The sequence below is a fragment of the Hibiscus syriacus genome, unplaced genomic scaffold (genome assembly GCF_006381635.1).
Source record: "Hibiscus syriacus cultivar Baekdansim isolate YM2019G1 unplaced genomic scaffold, ASM638163v2 tig00015148_pilon, whole genome shotgun sequence".
NCBI lineage: Eukaryota > Viridiplantae > Streptophyta > Magnoliopsida > Malvales > Malvaceae > Hibiscus > Hibiscus syriacus.
Window position 1 is genome coordinate 40,993 of NW_024062351.1, and position 17,158 is coordinate 58,150.

At 31.9% G+C, this 17,158-nt stretch overlaps 3 protein-coding genes across 3 annotated transcripts; 2 read left to right on the plus strand and 1 right to left on the minus strand.

Annotated features, from left to right (window-relative positions):
* Positions 1-9,333: 9,333 nt before the first annotated feature.
* Positions 9,334-10,669, minus strand: LOC120207699 (uncharacterized protein At4g06744-like). Its single transcript, XM_039207122.1, has one exon. It carries the CDS (start codon positions 10,602-10,604, stop codon positions 9,339-9,341), a length of 1,266 nt encoding a protein of 421 aa, XP_039063053.1. The 5' UTR covers positions 10,605-10,669; the 3' UTR covers positions 9,334-9,338.
* A 727-nt stretch (positions 10,670-11,396) lies between these two features.
* On the plus strand, positions 11,397-13,448 carry LOC120207707 (low-temperature-induced cysteine proteinase-like). Its single transcript, XM_039207129.1, has 5 exons — positions 11,397-11,937; positions 12,014-12,249; positions 12,333-12,473; positions 12,699-13,151; positions 13,239-13,448. Exons 1-5 carry the CDS (start codon positions 11,433-11,435, stop codon positions 13,332-13,334), a joined length of 1,431 nt encoding a protein of 476 aa, XP_039063060.1. The 5' UTR covers positions 11,397-11,432; the 3' UTR covers positions 13,335-13,448.
* Positions 13,449-16,376: 2,928 nt separating this feature from the next.
* On the plus strand, positions 16,377-17,145 carry LOC120207697 (cyclin-D3-1-like; the record flags this gene model as incomplete). Its single annotated transcript, XM_039207121.1, has 2 exons — positions 16,377-16,844; positions 16,930-17,145. Coding segments are annotated over exons 1-2 (684 nt in total), but the record flags the coding sequence as incomplete, so codon positions are not given.
* Positions 17,146-17,158: the final 13 nt, after the last annotated feature.

Below are 17,158 nucleotides of genomic sequence, written 5' to 3' on the forward strand. Positions count from 1 at the left end.
ATTTTATCGTTTGCATTTTCTTTCTTTCTTAGGTACAGAATTGTAATAGTTATAAAAGCTTTATCCTTTCTAAGTGTATTCAGAAATATTATTACAAAATATGAATGTTCATAACTGTTTATGAGGAAACAGTGGAGTGTAAAAAGTAGAAGTGGAAATTTTAATTTTTGGATAAACTATATCAAGGCCACTAAATTATACTTTAACTATTGTTTTAGCTATCAAATTTTTAAAAAAAGTATAAAATAGTTCATTAAATTTATGAAATTCTTATAAGATGATCATTATAATATTATAATAATTATAAATTTTAGAAAATTTAATAATTATTTGAATATAATTCAATTTAATTGGCCTTTATGTCTTAAATTTATTTTGATATGGTTTTTAGTTTAGACTTGGTGTTTTGACTGTGGAAAGTCTTTACATAGATTCTCGTAAAACATGATAAACATTTTTATAATAAAATTAAGAAATTTTTAAAAATAAAATAATCAAACATTTGTTATTATTTTAATTTTGTTTATAATTTTCTTTACCTTTAATACATTTGATAATAATGTTTTTAGTTTATTCATGAAAATAAATAATATGAATTTAGATGTGAACAAATATGTACAAATTTAGCTATTAAAAATTTAAGTAGTATTTAAATTTGAATAATATAATCAACACTCATAATAAAATTATAATCAATATTAATATTAAACATTATATATGTATTATTTAAATTCGTAGATAATGAATTAAAATATAAATATCTATAATCTAATTATGCTTTATGAGTTTTTAAGATAATTAAATAAATTATTTAAGGATTTTTATTAGATTTAGTTAATTAAATAAAGTTAATTAATTTAAATTAAATTAATAAAAGTAATTAAATTTAATAAATAAAATTAGATTCTAATACATATTCGAAAATAAAAATTTTAAAAATATATATTAAAAGATGGAGAATTGAGGTCAAGTACTCGTAGGCAATATGTCGGTGGTGGGAGGATTACATTCTAAGGAAAGAAGGTGAGAAACCGGATGGTAAGATTAGCAAAACCCGGTAGGTACAACACTTAGGGTACGTTTTTGTTAAGGATGGCAACGGGCCGGGTTCGGGCCAGATATTGGTCTCCGTCCCCGTTTAAAATATTCGTACCTGTATCGCTTAAAAAATTATGGAGATTTAAACGGGGATTCCTATCGGGTAATCGGGAAAATTTGCGAGGAAACAGGTATCCCCGTTTAACATAAACGGTTATTTAAACGGGTATCGGATCGGGTATCGGGCCGGATATATATATTTAAATTAAATATATAAATATTATATATATTTTTTAATTCAAATTAAATTTATTAATATTATATATATATATATAATAATTATTATTTATTTTTAATATTTATCGGACCGGTTAATCGGGACAGAGATTACTAAACTCGTCCTCGTCCCCGTTTAACATAAACGGTTTTTTCATGTCCCTATTCCCGTCCCCATTTAGCATAAACGATTTTTCCCCGTCCCCGTTTAATTCTGTTTTCGATTTTTCCCGTCGGGTTCGGGTTTTTTTGTCATCTCTACGTTTGGTTCACGGAATGTAAGATTACCAGTGGGAATAAAAGATTACCAGGGAATAAGATTACTGGGAATATTGTATTTTGTGTTTGGTTGGTTTAGCAGGAATGTAAGATTAATCTGTTTGGTTAAAGGAATAAAAGATTAATAGAATGTATATTTAACTAAATTGTTCTTATTATATATTTGTTTTTTAACAAGTTGAAAATATTTATATATTTTCTTTAAAAAATATAAATTCATAAAATTTATATAATTTTTGTTACAAAATTAAAAATATAAAAATGTTTAATGAAATGATAAAATTTTATTTTAATTCATGAACTTTATATAAAATTTTAATTATAGATTTTTTTGTAAATCTAAAATAATTTAGGGATAAATTTATAATTTAACCTTTGTAGAATTTTTATTATTCAATAACAGAATAAATATATTTTTGAAATGAAATTTTTTTTAAGGGCATTTTAGTTTAAAACGACGGTAATCCAACAATATATAAAGAAAAGAAAGTAATGATATTTCCGATAATATACCCCTAAAAAATCTACTATTGACAATGTAAGATTACCGGGAATGACATTCCCGACCAACCAAATTGAAGAATATAAATTTCATTCTCATGAGAATCTCATATTCCCCCAACCAAACACACCTTTAAGATTTTTCCGAATGTGGGAAGAGGATGAGCGATACGCGCCGGGAAGCCGTATGCTCGTCAACGCTTAAAATAATTGGCTTAGAGGCGCTCGCGGATAAGAATCTTACGGGGATACTGACTAGTATGGCCTTTTGTATCTTTTTTACCAGGGAGGTCACGTGACTCACGTGCGTCGCGGCAGAAGATTGAAAGCAAAAGCTGGAGTGTCGGTTGCGGCAAAAAAAACATAGTTATTACGCATTTACGTCGTTTCTGTGTGGTTTCGAAATATTCAAGCCTCGCTCCAAAGCTGCAGATTTATCATTTTTGACGGTTCAAAATTTTTTAATTCGATTTCTTCAATTTTGTTTTTTAAATATAAAATATCTTTTAAATAAATTTTATTTTTTTATGAATATTTTTTAAGACTGTTTCATTCCCAATATCGAACATGATTAATGTAATTATAATATTTAAAGTCATACTCAAAACATTTTTTTTATAAAATATATCTATAAATAATCTTATAGTATGTCAACAAAATAATAAAAATTTACATTTTATCTTTAGATGAAATGAACAAGAAAATGTTTGATGTTAGATAATGTTTAGTAAATTGGTGTGTACAATTTCTAGAAATATTAAATTTAAATAATTATAATTATATAATACGTGTATTATAAATATATTAATAAAATATTTATATAAATATAATTTTATAATCACTTTAAATTATTCAAAACAACTATAATATATTTAAGGTATTGTCACTCCATTTCGCATCATGTTCAAATAATTAAGTACAAAATCCTTAACTAAAACCAAGTCTCGCTGAACTCACTACAATTATATTAATAAACTATTAGTATTGGTAATCTACAGCATAAAATCTTAAACCCAACAACGATTATCATCACGAATCAATCTCCTGTTCATAAAATGAATAAGACAAAACAAATCCTAAGTGTGGTCCAAATCAACTTGTTTATTTAACGACCTACTCGTGTATGATTAGAATACAATAAACTTCAAATTCGACCCAAAAAACGTACAAATGATTGGAAGCCCTAACAACTTATCAACAACCAGAACTATTTATTTAATTATATATAATAATGAATTAATTGAAAACTAGAGTCTTATTGTGTTTGTTTATTACGAAAATGAAAGATTAATGGTAAGAGAACCGACATTACTAGAGAATATAGTTGTTAATTTCGTCTAATGTATAAAAATCACACACGTTCAACAACAATGGGATACAATGTTTTCAAAACCGGACCGGACATTGAATCGGTGAAGGTACTGATTCAATCGGGTTCAATCGGATTTTATATAAAATAATATTTTTTTAATTTTACATAATATTCAAAGCAATATTAATATATATGTAACATTTTTTTTAAGTTTACAATATTAAAAGGTATAAAAAAATATCACAAGTCATAACATGTATAAATGAAAAACCATAAAATCAAGTGAAACAAAATGATTCAAATCAACTACAATATAATATTTAAGGTAAAACATATTAAATATTAAATATAATTATATAACTATAATCAAAAAAATAAAATTGGGGCTTAAAAAATCATAACAAATGATGTCATTTGGTTTAATTGTTTTTAAAAAAACAATCTCACATGGCTAAGAAACATAGAAGAGTATCTCAAAAGTTTAAAGAGTAAAAATATGAGAACAAAACAATCCCACATGGCTAAGAAACATAGAAGAGCATACCAACTTACTTCTATAAATAATAGAGGTAATTTGACATTCAAAATCATGGAGCCTTTTGGTGAGCACAAAGTGAACTATTTTTTCGCTTCAATTGAGCTCAAATTTTAGGCTTCAATCGAATTTCTAAATTTTGTTTTGAGTTTGAGTTTTTTAGATTTCAAGTTTTAATATTATATTTCGAGTTGATAATTTTTAGCTCGTGAGTTTTTGAGTCGAGTTGAGCTTACTTTTAAAGTTTTCGAGTTCGAGTCGAGCTCATCAATACTCGAATTTGACTCGGCTCGTTGAACAAAGACGCCGTTTGGTTTAATTTTTTTTTTAAAGAAAAAAAGTGAACCGACGGTTTAAACCGGTTTTGCCGGTTTTCAGTCGGTTCATCCCAGTTTTTCCTGTTTTCAGTCGATTCTTTATCGGTTCTGTGCTAATCTGGTTTTAAGAGTTAACTGGACCGAACAGGCCACCGGTTCACGGTTCAACCGGTCGAAACGGCTGATCCGGTCCGGTTTTAATAACATTGATGGGATATTTATTTAACACGAACAGGCTGTTGATAGGACAGAGACACAAGTATATGTATAAACTATGCGTGGTTTGGCTCCTGGGAATTTATTGCCATGGGGTTACTATGTATTTCTCGTACTCCTCCCTTTGTCAAGTCCTGGTTTTTAATTGATGGTCGAGGTATGGTGCATCGGCCGGCCCCCTTTGCGGTTATATGAACAAACGAATGAATACCAATCATTTTTTCTCATATAATTTGAATATTCTTTTATATATTTTTATTAATACTTTATTTTCATCTTTAAAGTTGTATATTCATCCACTTAATATAAAATTTTACGTTCGTTTTCAAATCTGAAAATTTAGTATATTTAAAATTATCGAAGACAAGTTTAAAAATTAGGTTAATTTTTTTTATCATGGTAAACAATTCAAAAACAATTTATATTTTTTCCAATTAATTCAATTCGATTCATTAGTCCAATCCGATTCTACCAACCATACTCGAAAACACTCATGTCATGGTCTTTTTTAAGCCGATAATCCAATCACATTCGTAAAACCATTTTCACCGTTTATCTTTATTTTAAAATTTTGATTTGAACTTATCGAATAGTCTAAATAGTAACAAAGAATGTTGCTCTCACTCAATTCTACATAATATACGTATATCACATATGAATATAGAAATTTGTTTAAATTATAATCAAACAGTATCATAATATTATAAATATCTAGAAATTAAATTTAAACAAAAATTCAAATAACTTTGCTCAAACTGAAAGTTGTAAACTCGATTAAAAAATCAAAATAAAGTTAGAGTTATAAAATAGACTAGTCAACTCAAAATTTGTTGACTGACGAATATTCACATTTATTTATAATCACCTTATACTATTCATAGCAAAATCTCCATCTTCTCTTGGTTTCACTTAGACCCAAAAGGTCATAAGCCACGGATACAACACACCACAGTGAAAAAATACATCTTTAAGGAGTAGCTGAAATTAAACTATAAATTTTTAAGAGGTTAGAATCTTTAAGGGACTAAAAAATACATCTTTAAGCAGTTTGTCCTCTCGCCGTGGACTGGTTTTCTTCAATTATGGGTTATGTTTGCTTGGTTTCATGCTTCCCTCGTGTCGCGTTTTAGCCCTATGCACTCTAATGTGCTGTAGGTTGGTGCTTGAAGCTGCTTACTCGTGCTTGCTCGACTGTAGGTCTAGCGCTCTGGCTTTATGCAAAGTGTATTTTTCGGAGCTCTCTTGGTCTTGACATTGACTTGGTACACTCTTTTTCCTCCGCTTAGATTTAGAGAAGGTTTTAATGAGGCCCTTGCCTTTCTCTAGTTTTGTATTTGTGTACCCTTTAATACAATACAAAACACCATTTTCCAAAAAAAAAAATGGTCACATGATTTGTATAATTGAGAATCATGTATGCTATGTCATTTTAATATCTTGTTAGTTATTGCCATATTTCACTATTTATTTATATATAATTATAAATTAATTGAAAACTAGAGTTTAATTGTGTTTGTTTATTATGAAAGAGTATTATTTTGTTAAATGAAAATGATGGATTAAGAGTGAGAGAACACCTAATTGATTCCCTAAGCCCAACATTTTGGACATGTCTTAAGGTTTGACTAGACTCTGGAGTTGTTAATTTTGTCTACTATGTACAAATCACACATGTACAACATTGAAAGTCATTTATAGATAATTGTATTATATAATATGGATTACGGTTTAGTTTATATATTTTAAAAACAGTAAAAAAATTAGGGTAAAGTACACAAATGGTCCATTGACTATAGCGTAATGCTTCATTGAATCTCTCGACAATTAAAAGTAATAAAATTATCCTCGACTATAGGGTGTTACTTTGTTGGGTCCCTCAACTTTGAAAAGTTACAAAATGATCACCCGACTATTCATATAGTTCAAACTCATCCTTTTATGTTAAAAAAAATGGCAGTTATCTGAACTAGACATTAACTTGTTGACTGAGATATTATAAAATATGATCTCAGAACCGTTTAGGTTGTATAGTTATTTGAGATTTAGGATAAGATTTTATTATATACAGTCAGCAGGTTAACGTTCAACTCAAATTGTCATCGATTTTGTAATGGAAAAGAACGAGTTTGGAACATATGAATAGTTCATTTCGTAACTTTTAATAATTATGGGACTTGATAAAACAATATCATATAGTCAGAGGACTATTTTTTAACTTTTAATAGTAGGGTATTAAAAAATCAACACCTGTAATCCGGAACAATTTGTTAAAAGAAATGATTATTTTTATAACAGTAACAAGAAATAGTATAAATTTCTTTAGGTGGAATTGTTATTATTATTTTGAATAATATAAGCTAATTACATGGTAGTAATTATTTAGAATTTTTTTAATTTATAGACAACACACATGCATCATGCAGACACAACTACTCGAACTCATAACTTCTGAGATGAATAACATTTCCTTTTACCACTGAGACCAATTCATAGGTTCAGTTACAAACTTATTATTATTTTTTATAACTTATAAAAACATTTTTACTTATTTTTTCAAATTATAACGAATAAAATACAATTCACCATATAATACAAGGCATTAAACAAAATAGTCGTAAGTGTGCAAAAATGGAGGGATATAAGGTACAATGGGATATTTATTTAACACAAACAGGCTGTTGATAGGACAGAGACAGAGACAGAGTACACATATATTTATATGTGGTTTGGTTTATGGGGATTTATTGCCATGGGGTTACTATCCCTTTGTCAAGTCATGGTTTTAAATTGATGGTCGAGGGATGGAGTTGAATTAATCGAGTGATTTTAACGATAAAAATGATTGTTGTATTTAAAATTTTAAATTCGAGTAATTGTATCTATATAGTGTATACATATGGTTAATGATTAATTTTTTTTTAAACATATATTATCTTATAATCGATAATCAATCGATCGACAATCAATTATGTAAATTTGTAATCGATAATTAGAACTGATGGCCAATAATTATATTGTTAGAGGTAAAATATGCTCAGAGGACTCTTGACTAAGTTTGTCTTATAATCTTTTTGAATGTGATTTTACTATCGTGACTAAGTTATATTGTTAGAGGAAAATTATATTTTCGAAAATATAATAGAATATATTTAAATAGATCATATCTTTAAAATTAAAAATTATAAGAGGTCCTAAGCCACGGCTACAACACACCACCACTAAAAGAAATACTTATTTAAGGAGGAGCTGAAATTAAACTATACAGTTTTAAGAGTTTAAAGTATATTTTTGCAATTATATTAAGTTAATATTTTTTTGTTTTTAAGGGACTAAAAACTAATTAAACCGCTTTTTGGGGGGAACGAATACCACTGCCTTTCCCTTTTTCTATACGCACATGGTTGTAGCCTTTTTAAAAGAAATGGTAAACTACATCAGGGGTCACCTAACTATAAAACATTGTAAACTGATCACTTAACTAATCAATTTTGTCTTTTTGGGTCACCTTACTAGAATTAGGACTAATGTGATGTGATGTATAAAGATTAAGAGCTAAATTTATTGTTATAATATTAGTTTTAGTAACTGACGCATCATCTTTTCGTAAGAAGTCATGGCCAATGACAAAGAAATTGATTAGTTGAATGACTAATATATACCATTTTTTAGTTGGATTACCAAAAGCGAAAGTTATCCATAGTTGAGTGACCTTTCACACAGTTTGCCCTAAATTTAGTTAAATAAATTAATTAGCAAGAAAATAATTGTAATATTAAGTTGATCAGTGTTGACCCTTCAACAAAAGGCAAACATGATATAATTCATTTTCTCTTTCTTTTATCCCTTATTAATACATTTTTAGTTAATTATTCATTTTAAGTAAATTGGGATTATTACATGAAAGTATTTATTTAGAAAATTTCTTAATTTTTGACAATGTATGTATTTTTTTAATCTCAATTGTATTAAATCATAATATATATTTGTTGATATATATAATTGTTTTATACATAAAATAAATAATTAAACATTTTATTATACTCAAAATGTAACATACATAAACTATAGATGTAAACGTGAAATATCATGGTTGAATAATTAATTTTTTTGAATAGTCTAAGGTGATTATAAGATAATATTTGTTGAAAAATTATGACATCAATCGTATATAATTTATAAATATATGTAAAAAATACTTTAATTTTTCAAGAATGCTAGTAAATCTATCCCGTAGATATAGAAATAGAGAGAAGAGGGAATATAAAAAAGTATATTGAAGGGTTGAATCATAAAATATATAAAATCTTATGTATTAATTAGTAGTGTATTTGAAGGGTTGAATCATAAAATATATAAAAAAATATATATTGAAGGGTTGTTACTTGTTAGGGTGAATATTTGATGTATTAGTAGTGTATAATCTTATACTTTATTAATTAATCATATAGTGACATGTTATTAAAATAAATTTTAATTATTTTATTTTAAATTTTGATGATAATTTATTGATATACCAAATATTGATCCATGATGTTTTGGATTGTTTGATTCCAAAAGGATGATATTAATATTTACTAATTACTACAACATAAAAAGTGGATAATACGCAAACAAACAACTTTGATAGTGCTTTTTGATATCCAAAACCATAGCAATCATTCATGAATTTTATTGGTCGGGACTAAGAATAACATGATTAACTAAATCCATCTAATAATTTTTCAACTTTTTCGAAACTACAAACGGTTACATCCACATTTGGCATTAACTTATTAAAAACCTTGTAGTAAAACACAATGCCGATACTATAAAATCGAACTTTAGAGCTAACGAATTCTAAACGTAAATGATTAAAAAAAAAACCTTAAAACTTGTGTCTTGAAAGAGTTTTGTAAGTAACGGGAGCTTTCTTGGTATTGGACCCTTCCAAATGATGGTTCCTTGGAGCATTATCCCTGCAAGGGATGATTTTATACGACTCAGGGTCCGGACACAACCTAATGTACTTCACGTAGAACTCAACACATTCTTGTGGTGATTTTTGGTCGGGAAGACCGGGGATACAGTTCTGTCTCACGTCAAGAACACCATTTTTTATCAGCTTTCTGCAAACCGGACCTACTTGGGTGAAAAAATTGTCCGACAACGACAAGTTCACCAAGTTTGGAAGCGCACACAGTTCCTCAGGCACTTCCCAGTAGAGCAGATTATTAGCAAAGTTGAGCAGCTCGATTTTCTCCAAGCACGACAAGGAGATCGGCAATGGACCGGTTAACAGATTTATTTCGACGTCGAAGACTCTAAGTTCTTTCAAAAACCCTAGTTCGTAAGGGAGACAACCTGATAACTTGTTGTTCAGCAGTAAAACCTCGACTAATGTCGAGTTGAGGTTGCGTATGCTTTGCGGGATCGGACCGGTTAAACGGTTGTTCGCCAAGGTGAGGTAGAGAACTGGCGTCGAACCGAAGTTCTCCGGTAGTTTGGCGGTGAAATCGTTGTCGTTGATGAAGAGGACTTCGAGTGCTTGGTTGAAAATCTCAGGCGGAACTTCCCCGGCGAAGGAGTTAAAACGGATGTCCAAGACCGATAAGTCTTTTATTCCGATGACCGTCGTCGGGAATGTTCCGGTGAAGCCGTTGTTGCTTATGTCCAACTCGTAGAAATATCTGAGCTTGGAGACGTCCGGTACGGAACCGAAGAACCTGTTTGAGTTTGCATGGAAGATAGCGAGGTCGGGGAGGTTGTCGACGAAACCTTCCAGTGTCGGAGCAGCTAACAGAAACCCGTTGAAGTCAATGCCGGCGACAGCAACGGCTGATTCATTGTCTGGTGGGTTATCACAGTAAAAGCCCGTGTAGCTGCATATATCCGACCCGACCCAATTCCCCGTCCTGTTAAGTGGATCTTCGGTGATCGTTCTCTTGAATGCCTGGATTACAGGGTAAACAACAGCAAGCCTCCGGTCTTTGAACATCAACCGTTGCGTCGAGACACCCAATGGCAGTGCCGGTGAGCCTATCGGGCCGATATCGGTACCATCGTGGGATATTACGGGGAGGAGAAATGGAAGGAAAAGGAAGCAAATGGAAGTGTAAGCGAAACCTTTGTTGAAGAAGGTTAAAATCTCCATGGATTAAAGTGAAGGGAAAGATTAAAGGAAAAAGTGTTGGAGTTGATGTTATACAATGGTGTAAGTGTGGTTGTTGAGTAGCATTTTTGAAACGGAAATGTTTTTATATGGTTTCTGCAAGTGGTAGTGCTATTTGGTAGGTGGAGATCCGGTTTGTTTCTCGTGATTTTCCAGATTTTTTTCATCTCTTTAAGCCTAGGGTTTTAGGTTGTTATATGTTAGTACAATCCAATCTGCTCCATTCGTAATGTCAGGATTAAAACCCTTACTTTTTAATTAAAAAATCTATGTTATTGGTAAAGTATTAATATAATTTTAAACATGTAATTATGGTTTATTTTTTCCAAACCATATCTAAGAAACATTTTTTTAAAGCTATAAATGAAAGAACCAAATTTCATAGAGGGATCGGAATCCATAGAAGTTGCAATGACGAAAGGAGAGGCCCATAAATCCCAAACAAGTCCAACCCATATAAGTAAAAGAAAAATTCAAATCGTAACATATTAAAATTTGAATCGATCTAAATTTTAGGTACAGACTAATACAATCGGTACCGATATGATGTCGACAACCATATATATATATATAATTCAAATACATATAGGACAAAGAGAGACCTTTCCACGAACGCCTCTCCTTTGTATCTCTAAATATAGGGTAGGGTCGCCCTTGTCCTCTCATAATCAAACCGTGACAGATACAAACACCATATTTTCAGTTCTTAATCCTATTTCAACGCACTTTCTTCCTATTTGTTATCTTCTGCTTTATCCTATATATCCCCATCTCTCCTCCAACTCCCTTCCATCCCCCAAAACGACCATCATGTCTCTCCTCAACCATTCTTCCCATGTTTTCATTATCCTTTCTATCTCGTTGTTCGGTTTTTTAACAACACTGTCATCGGCTCTGGACATGTCCATCATCAACTATGATCTTGACCATGTTCGGGGACACCAGACGACGACCGAGGTCAAGATGTTGAGGATTTACGAGATGTGGTTAGTGAAACATGGCAAGAATTACAATGCCTTGGGGGAGAAGGAAAAACGGTTCGAGATCTTTAAGGATAATCTCAACTTTGTCATTGAACATAACTCGGTTAAACGCACCTACAAGGTTGGTCTCAACAAGTTTGCGGATTTGACCAATGAGGAATACAAAGCTATGTATTTGGGCACAAGGGTGGACCTGAAAACCCGATCGTATAGACATGCAGGTAAGGTGAAGAGCAACAAGTATGCGTTTCGGGTTGGCGATGATTTACCTGAGTCCGTTGATTGGAGGGAGAAAGGTGCCGTCGGGGCCGTCAAGGATCAAGGCCAATGTGGTAAAGTTTTTTTTCCCCTTTTCTTGTATCACACGTTTTTACTATGAACAAAGACATTAATTTGATTTGTGTGTAGGGAGTTGCTGGGCATTTTCAACTGTGGCTGCAGTAGAAGGGATAAACAAGATTGTAACCAATGATCTCGTCTCATTGTCGGAGCAGGAGCTGGTGGACTGTGATAATTTGTATAACCAGGGATGCAATGGGGGTCTCATGGACCAAGCCTTTGAGTTTATTATTAACAATGGTGGTATCAACACCGAAGAGGAATACCCTTACCGTGCTTCAGATAACATATGTGATGAAAATAGGGTTAGTAAGAATTTTGATCATTTTAGTATGAGAAAATTTTATGATGATGGTGTTAATTACTGTAATCTACATTCTTCTTGTAGAAAAATGCCCGTGTTGTTTCCATCGACGGATACGAAGATGTCCCCGAAAACAATGAGAATTCTTTGAAGAAGGCTGTTGCAAATCAACCTGTTAGTGTTGCCATTGAAGCTGGTGGCAGGGCCTTTCAACTTTACCAATCGGTAAATACTAAACAGTTGAATCTTCTAGCACTAATTTTCTAGTTTTTGAAGACTTCATTCGAATTTTGCTACCAGTGAATTGGATCAAATGCACCATGAAGTGCATTTAGACCTATTCTGTTGTGTTATGAAATCTGAATAAGCCTAATTTATCAAGTGTAGATAATCTTATGTCATCGCCCTTGAATAAGAGTTTGTACATATAACATTGTGTTTGGTACGCAGGGTGTATTTACCGGTCAGTGTGGAACAAATCTCGACCACGGTGTTGTTGCTGTCGGATATGGCACTAAAGGTGGTGTAGATTATTGGATAGTGAGGAATTCATGGGGTCCTAACTGGGGGGAGAACGGATACATCAAGATGGAGCGTAACATTGCAGGCGCCTCCACCGGAAAGTGTGGTATTGCAATGATGGCATCATACCCCATCAAAAACGGACCAAACCCGCCTAAACCTTCCCCATCTCCCCCTGCTCCTGTTAGACCTGCAACCGTTTGTGATGCGTATTACACATGTCGTCAAGGAACCACTTGCTGCTGCTTATTTGAGTACGCTAATTACTGCTTTGGCTGGGGATGCTGCCCGATGGAGTCCGCGACATGCTGCGATGATCACTACAGCTGCTGCCCGATAGAGTATCCCGTATGTGACCTCCCAGCCGGAACTTGTCGTCTGGTAATTACAACTCACATTGAATTTCATTACTTCCATTACCATGTTCAATTCGTATATGTGAATTTATAACGTTGCTTTATGATGCAGAGCAAGGACAGTCCATTGGGAGTAAAGCTATTGAAGCGAATTCCGGCTACGAGTACTGGGCAACGAACCAGGACAATTATTGTCGCCAGTGGTTGAGAAAGCAATGAATTACCTCCCTCCCTGGGTCATGGAGGAGAAGCTAAGAAAGTGTGCAATGGATGAAAATATTTTTTTTACTGATTAATGACCCAAATGTACTTTTATTTATACTAAGCATGTACAATGCCTTCAAATATATGTTCTTTGATGTACATTTCATATAATCTTTAATAATTTCCCTTCATCATTTTTTCTTTTGCAGCCATTTTTCTATATTTATTTGTTAAAAAATTAAAGGAAAATAAAATTGACAAATTATGGTATTTGTTAAAATGAATGGTTTAATTATAAATGGTCCCTAAGTATATTCATCTGAACTTATTCTTATGATACAAATTTTGAGAAAGTTTGTTTTATTATTAGTGAGAAAGTTATAAGTAACTCAATTCTGAGAAAGTATTTTTATTATTATTAATGAGAAAGTTAAATATAATATAGGGACTAAATCATAGTTTTACCTTTATACCAATATTTATGTATTTCACTATTACTTTTATTAATGGTAGTGTTAATTGCATCAGACCCAACATATTATAGTTCATAAATATTTAGGTGGTCTAATAGGATGAAGATGAAGTACTAGATCCCTTACATAAGATTAGCAGTTCAAATCATGATGTTTACGTTAATTATTCGATTAATTATTTGGATACCGATAGTTTTTTAAGAAAATCATATATAGTTCGGATTTTATACTGATATTAAACCTTAGAATATTATAATGAAATTCTTAAATTATCAATATTATTTCAGTACTTATATGAGTATATTTATCGACTTAAGCATTAAATACTAACTCAACATAATTAGATGTGTAGGATAAAATTAACTGTTGATAGCCGAACTAACTTGCTCTCTCTGCAAACTTTTCCTCCACCACCCCTTTGAGTGCCGAGCAGAAGGGAGAGGGACTTTCGGTGCAAAATGAGAGGAAATTCAAACCAATCACGGTAAACAATTTTGGGTGGTTTGAAAGATTCAGCACCAAGATGTTAGAAACATTTGCTTTTGAATTCAATCAAATTCTCTCTCCCACCATTAACGCCTTTATATTGTTTTGACGTTGAATTCATATGGGAACCCACTAAGCACACCGTGGGAGCCATCGAGTTCAACCATTTCCACTGTCCGTAGCAAAACCTTCAAGATGTCAAAGCCAATGGCACCAAGGATGGACAGAATGATATTGCGATGCGATGCTACTTTTAAAAAATTTGAATTCTATATAATTTTAAATTTTATATTTAAAATATTTGGTAGATCCTATTTAGGTCTAACATTAAGAAGATGTAAATACGTGTGATGACTGATGATAATAGGCATCATTAATACAACCAACGTTGCAAGCAAAGAAGCAAAAGTATACATAAGAAAAAGAGAGAAATAATAGTAATAATAAGGTTAGATTTGTTTCCGTACAGATCAAAATGTTCTTTTATTCTTTAAGAGGCTGTTTGGTTCGAGGAATGTGGGATTCCAATGGGAATGAAATCCACATTCCCATGTTTGGAAACATGGTTAAAAAACATAAACATTTAATTTATTATTTTCAAAATTTTCAAATATATAATATTATCATTTTTCTTTCCATTTTAATATCAATGTCACCTGGTTATTAGAAATCTGATATTTTTAATAGGTTAAACTACACGTACAATAATTAAATTATTACTTTTGTTTCATTTTGATATCTAAATTTTATTTTTTTTAAAAACTGTATCTAACTGCCAACATTTACTTTATGTTTTATTTTTTTATACATATCATTAAAAACATAACGGTGATATGAATGATAAAGAAGCAGTATATTGGTAGGAAGAGTAGTTTTCATGGAGGCTTCAACTTTGAGCTTGGTGTGTGTGCCACCCCAGTACTCTAACCTTTCCTTCTGCCCCCCGCCAACCACATTCCATTCCCCCATGCCACAACCCATTGATTTTTCCCAAAACCCCAAAACATTTTTTTGTATGTGTAATTTTTATATAAAAAATTATTTTTGATGAGAAAATTGGGTTACGATGGATTTGGTTATTTATTTTTCCCGTAACTTTTCATTAATACAGGATTTGGTTACAGATGTGCTAAACCTAAAGACAAGGATGAGTGGTCGTAGAAAGAGAGAGAGAAAGTTCAAGAGAGAATATTCTAAATTTTTAGTCTTATATAATGATTTATATACTGGACCTTAATACTAACATCGGATCTAAAATGTTGATAGTTATTTACAGTTAACATACTAAATAAGTTTGATTATCAAATAGTAAATCTACGTCAAAATATTGCAACATTTCAAAAGTTACGGTCATATCAAAGAAATTCTAAAAATCTTAAATGTCTCTGAAAATTTGGAGAGATAACAATAAAAATATAATTTTTAAAAGAAATTCAAAGAATATATATATAATAAACCCTATTTCATATCAAAGGATACCAGCAATCTCATTAAAGGCTGAACAGAATATTATTAAATTGCTTGAAATTAAGATTAAATTAATATGATGTATGAATATTAAGATATAATTGTTGTTATACCAGTTAAAAATAGTCGTTCTTTTTATTTTGACTTATGAGTGACCAAGTTGGTAATAACCTAGTAGTTGGTGATACTAACGTGACCATATTAGAAACAAATTTTCATACGAAAAAAACATATTATATATATGAAAAGTCATGAGACTTGACGGTTCACAATTTCAGAAGCATACAAAATATTATTTATTGAGTGGAACAAAGGTAGAAGAGTGAAACCCACTGATAAAAAAATCAGTCTCCCTCTCTTCTTCTTCCGACCGCTCTTTTCCTTTCCCTCCTCTCCCCTTTTGTCCTTTTTTTTTTCTAATAATCTCCATCTATAAGCTATTAGAGCCACTCTACGCATTACTCTTTTTTATTTTGAGTTGGAAGACTTACCCTAAACTTCAAAAAGCCAGCTTCTTGGATACATATATTGCTTTTCTTTTATGGATGCTTTATTGTTTTGTATGATGAACTAAGTCTGGGAACTCAGAAGAAAAAAAAGAACCCTTCTTCGTAAAGAAGATGGCAATTCTACACCGTGAACATCAACAAGAGAATTACCCTTCTTTCTTGCTTGATGCTCTCTACTGCGAAGAAGATGGCGTGGCTCAAGTTTCAGAGGAAGAAGAAGAGAGTTCTTCTTCCGACAATGGCGGGTCCCATTCCTTTTTCCCACTCTTGTTGGAGCAAGACTTGTTTTGGGAAGACGACGAGCTACTTTCTTTTTTTTCCAAGGAAGATGATGAGTTTCTGACGGTGACCCGCCGTGAGATCCACCGTGAGGCGGTGGAGTGGATGCTTAAAGTCAATGCTCTCCACGGGTTCACTGCTCTCACGGCTGTACTTTCCGTTAACTATCTGGATAGGTTCCTTAGTAGATTCGGTTTACAAAACGATAGGCCCTGGTTGATCCAACTCGTGGCGGTAACTTGTCTCTCTTTGGCTGCAAAAGGTGAAGAGACCCATGTGCCCCTTCTTCTAGACCTACAAGTACGTTTCCCATCCATACATACATAGCTACATGCTTAAACATATACATGTATTGAACATGTGTTTTTGTTTTGTTTCTTTTAAGGTGGAGGAGACAAGATATGTTTTTGAGGCCAAAACGATTCAAAGAATGGAGCTTTTGGTACTGTCAACACTTCAATGGAAGATGCATCCGATCACCCCGCTTTCATTCCTCGATCACATCACGAGAAGACTCGGCTTAAAGGCTCATCTCCATTGGGAGTTTCTCAAGAGATGTGAGCGTCTGCTCCTTTCTGTAATTTCGGGTAATTATTCCTTCCATTATTATTCAC

What these genes read in the sequence shown, in the direction of transcription:
- LOC120207699 (XM_039207122.1), bottom strand. Translation starts at nt 10,604, where the DNA reads ATGGAGATTTTAACCTTCTTCAACAAAGGTTTCGCTTACACTTCCATT.
- LOC120207707 (XM_039207129.1), top strand. Translation starts at nt 11,433, where the DNA reads ATGTCTCTCCTCAACCATTCTTCCCATGTTTTCATTATCCTTTCTATC. An exon ending in ACATATGTGATGAAAATAGG is followed by an intron (nt 12,250 to 12,332) that starts GTTAGTAAGAAT and finishes TTCTTCTTGTAG; the next exon opens with AAAAATGCCCGTGTTGTTTC. An exon ending in CAGCCGGAACTTGTCGTCTG is followed by an intron (nt 13,152 to 13,238) that starts GTAATTACAACT and finishes TTTATGATGCAG; the next exon opens with AGCAAGGACAGTCCATTGGG.